General features: G+C 38.1%; 1 protein-coding gene and 1 non-coding gene across 2 annotated transcripts; one reads left to right on the top strand and one right to left on the bottom strand.

Annotated features, from left to right (window-relative positions):
- Window positions 1-209: 209 nt before the first annotated feature.
- LOC141715678 (small nucleolar RNA R71) lies at window positions 210-316 on the top strand. Its single transcript, XR_012572431.1, has one exon. It is a non-coding gene; the product is annotated as a small nucleolar RNA R71 (small nucleolar RNA).
- A 2,705-nt stretch (window positions 317-3,021) lies between these two features.
- On the bottom strand, window positions 3,022-3,519 carry LOC141714636 (protein FAR1-RELATED SEQUENCE 3-like). The gene has a single exon (XM_074518144.1). It carries the CDS (start codon window positions 3,517-3,519, stop codon window positions 3,022-3,024), a length of 498 nt encoding a protein of 165 aa, XP_074374245.1.
- Window positions 3,520-4,460: the final 941 nt, after the last annotated feature.

Below are 4,460 nucleotides of genomic sequence, written 5' to 3'. Positions count from 1 at the left end.
CTGCATCAACTTCCAGAATACCTGCTACCTTGCCTAACGTCATCCTCTGAGTTGGGTTTTGATGCTCATTTGCAGCCATCGTCTCGATAAGATTATACGCCTCAGTATAGCTTTTAGCCCATAAGGCGCCTCCAGCTGCTGCATCGAGCATGGGCCGAGATTGGGCCCCCAAACCATTATAGAAACCAGTGATCACCATCCAATCCGGCATTCCATGATGTGGACATTTTCTCAACATTTCCTTGTAGCGTTCCCAAGCCTCGCACATAGATTCTGTAGGTTGCTGCGCAAACTGAGTAAGAGCACTCCTCATAGCAGTCTTTGCCATCGGATAAAACTTCACCAGAAACTTTTGCGCAAGATCTTGCCACGTAGTGATGGACCCAGCTGGTTCAGAATGTAACCAGTCTTTAGCCTTGTCCCTTAGTGAGAATGGGAAAAGCCTCAACTTGATAGCCTCATCAGTCACGCCATTATACTTAAAAGTGCTGCAGATCTCGACAAAATTCCTTATATGCATGTTGGGGTCTTCAGTTGCCGCTCCTCCAAAAGAAACAGAATTCTGCACCATCTGAATAGTGCCCGACTTGATTTCAAAGGTGTTAGCTTGAATAGCCGGATGAAGGATGCTTGACTGAATGTCATCAATTTTAGGCCGAGAAAAATCCATAAGAGCTGGATCAGCTTGAACAATACGATCTCCCATGTTTACTGGTTCTTTCTGCTCAGTTCCTGAATCCGAATCCTCAAAATCTAACTTCTCCGAAATATCAAGAACTTCGTCTGTCTCCTCAGCTGTATCTAAAGTCCTCTTGCGAGCACGAGAACGAGTTTGCATAAACGCTTGCTAAAGTACCTGAAACACAACCAGAAAAAATAAGTAACTACTACGTCCTAATCACTGAGTCCTAATGACCAATGATGGTAAGTACATAAACTAAACAAATACGCCGAGTCCCCGGCAGCGGCGCTAAAAACTTGTTAGGGCGAAAACACGCGCTAATATTCACGCAAGTATACGCGTTCGCAAGTAATATAAAATATTTTCTAGTTCGTTCCCTCAGAGACTCAGACTAAATTATTGTCTAATTAAACTCACTCACCAATGTATGATTACTTCTCAATGTTAAGATAATAACACTTAAAATTGTTGATTAAATATTAACTATAATTAACTACTTAATTAACCACTTAACTAACACTTCAATTTATCAATAATAAAACACTCACGAGATCACAACTTCATTATTACTTCCTTCTATAGCCATTGTTATTACCTTTAGCATGTGACAGTGATGATATTAATCGAATAACACGAAACTGATAAAAGCCAACTTTTATTGTACTAATACCATTCTACCAAGCATCCACAATTAAGATAGAAGTCGAATAGTCATCAATTATGTTGAGTTCCTATATGTCTACAGAAATTGACAACACAACGATTTAAGCACAAGTTATTCCTTTTTGATTACATAGGGCAAATAAAACTGTTAGAGTTACCCACTAATCATGCACAACGTACATGAACCTATGCTAGAATGGCAAGTTCTAAATCTCAAGATCCACCGTCGCTTCACAAGAGATTAACACCCTATCTTATATGTTCGTGACGCACATAAGACGAATACGCACAACCAATACTAGATATCAAGCAATCATCACACATTAAAGTATTAAACAATTAACTAAAGAATTCCATAATAAATCCTTTGCAACCCCATGATCACGATTAGCCCATAATAGAACTTATCGCCATCATGGGTTCATATGAAATCATGATAAACAAACACAAGAAAATAATAACTAAACTAATTATATTAAAACAGAGTACGTCACAAGAGTAAATAAGTCAAAGCAAGAAAACTAGCATCCAACGTTACAACGAAACAAGAATCACAAGAAAATATGCTTCCTCTTCGTTGCGGTATGCTAAATCGGTCTTCTTCCTTATCTCCTTCGCTTCTTGCGTAAAACACAATCTTCTTCTTCTTCTTTTCTTGTGAAAACGTCTCAAATCTACTTATATAATAGTCCCATAAAACTCAGATTACATAGAAGTTGGAAGCCAAACAGAAGTAGAAGTCTAAAATAATTCAGCAAAATTCCCGACCCTGCGCGCCCGCTCAGCATAGCTGCGCGGGTGCGCAGGTTGCTGCGCGGCCGCTCAGCATAGCTGTGCGGGCGCGCAGGCCTCCACTGGAAAAAATCCAAGTTTGCTCTATTTCTTCGCCGTAATCTGCCCGTTCCTTTCCTCTCGCAATGGTGACACATGCCAAGGCTTATTCTTGATGATTCCTCCCCCGAAATGCAACTAAAACCCTGAAATGCATAAACACTAGAAAAACGCATCAAATACACAAAATACTTGATTTCAAGACACCAATTTAAGCCATTTTAAGACGTTCTAAGTGGTATAAAATGCCACTTATCAGTTGCTAACGTGGGAAACCGAATCACAACTATGATCAGAGTTATTGTCACCACTATACTCGCTAGTCATGTTACCTATCACAATAAAACACAATTATATGACAATAATTGGCAATTATATGACAATAAAACATAAAAAAAAGAAAGCAATGTTAAACACTTAAAATTCAAATCCATTTAAAGATTACAACATTCGGTTACAAAATGGTACACCACTAATTATATTGCGATTCTTGAACATTTTTAAGATCTTCTAGTCTACTAGCACACTTCCTTTTATCATGGCCTTCCATTTGACAATAAGTGCACCTTCTTGGAGGCTTCTCCTTTTTACCAATCGATTCTATTGGACTTTTGAAATGAACGTCCTTCTTCCTCCCTTTAGTTTGGGACATAATATGGTCAAGAATTGTTTCTTCATGAGCACTTGCATTTGGAGCTTGCGAATTGCTTTCGTAAGATTTAATTCCATCAACGCTCATTCTTTCGAGAATTGGTATTTCTCGATTCATCACTCCAACGGCATAATCATACCGTTCCTTGGATGCAATGCTACTTTGAAAAAAACTCATGGTTAACATTGTCATGCTATTGAATTCGATCGGTTGAGGTCATCTCAAGACTTTGTCCAACATCCAAATTGTAAGGCAACACACCATCAACTCTATTGGCATGCATTGTCCACCTCCGGTTTATGTAATACGGGGGAATTTCCGAAACCCGTTTCTTAGTGCAGACCGTCAATAGGTGTCTACAAGGTAGTCCCGAATGTTCAAGCATTCTACACGTACACATTCCCAAAGAGCTTGCTTTCTCGAATGCCACAAAATAAACATTTCTTCTCGTAGGCTCGGACATGGGCCTATAACAACTATAGTACATATAAACATCCCCCATTCTCTCCCCTTCTTCACTAGCTCGTCGGTCTTTTTCAACAAAGTATTTTGAAGACTCAACCAATTCATCTTGAAATCTTCTAAACATTTCCTTAGTGTAGATACAAGAAGCATGATACTCCAATGTGGTATGCAATTTCATGGGATGTTTTAGATTAATGGTGACATAATCTTCTTCCTTCTCCCTCATGAATTACCTTGCCAATGCTTTTTGGGCATTTTCAATGAATTCCTTCAAACCCGTTGCCGAACTCACATACTTATCAAAGAAAGAATTCATCCCCTCACTCCTCGATGTACTATTTTGAAACGCCGAAAATTTGTTTCTAGTATATGCAGGAATCCACTTGTGCTTCAACTCATATTACCCCTTTAACCATTTATGATCTTGCAAGTGATACTTTTCCACAAACGACGTCCATCTAGCTTCAAAAACACATTCGGTGAGAGATTTATAAATGCAATTGTTGATGTCCGTCTTGAATTCCAGAAAAGCCGAATAATAATGAGCTAATTTCTCCGGGAATTTTTGACTAATGTGCCAAGAACACAATAAATGGGTAGTATTTGTTGGGAACCACGGACTTAGGGTGTTACTACGTTTTACAATAAAGATTACGAAAAGAGGATTACCTTGTTAATGGTTGATTCCATGCTCTTCTATTGTATTCCCAAATTCCCTTGAGCGAAGTGTGGCCTCCGTCTTCTCAAGTTATCCTCTCTTCTTGCTCCTTGGTGGCTACAATATGTTTTCACACAATCCCAAGCAAGAAGAGAATAAGAATATATATAGGCTACAATAGGGACCATGGATAATTAGGTTGGGCCTTCTAATTACATCTTGAGCCTAGCCCAATGTAATTAAATATTAATTCAATCCACTAAAGAATTAATATTTGCACTACCTTTCCTAATACCGTAATTTAATTAATTCGGTTCCAATATTATTTGCTTATTAAATTCCCCATGTTTAAAATATCATATGTCCATTAATTAAGTAAATTACTGATAATTTATTTAATTAATATCTTTTATCCTTGATCATCCACTCAACCTTTATTTAATTATGCCAGAATAAATTCCACCTGCAGGGTTTCACTTAATTAAATCTTTTTGAGCTTTCAAGGGGAC

The sequence above is a fragment of the Apium graveolens genome, chromosome 3, assembly GCF_009905375.1.
Source record: "Apium graveolens cultivar Ventura chromosome 3, ASM990537v1, whole genome shotgun sequence".
NCBI classification, from domain to species: Eukaryota; Viridiplantae; Streptophyta; class Magnoliopsida; order Apiales; family Apiaceae; genus Apium; species Apium graveolens.
This window is presented reverse-complemented; position numbering and strand designations above follow the sequence as displayed.

Coding starts and splice junctions, on each gene's coding strand:
- LOC141714636 (XM_074518144.1), bottom strand. CDS start 3,519: ATGAGGGAGAAGGAAGAAGATTATGTCACCATTAATCTAAAACATCCC.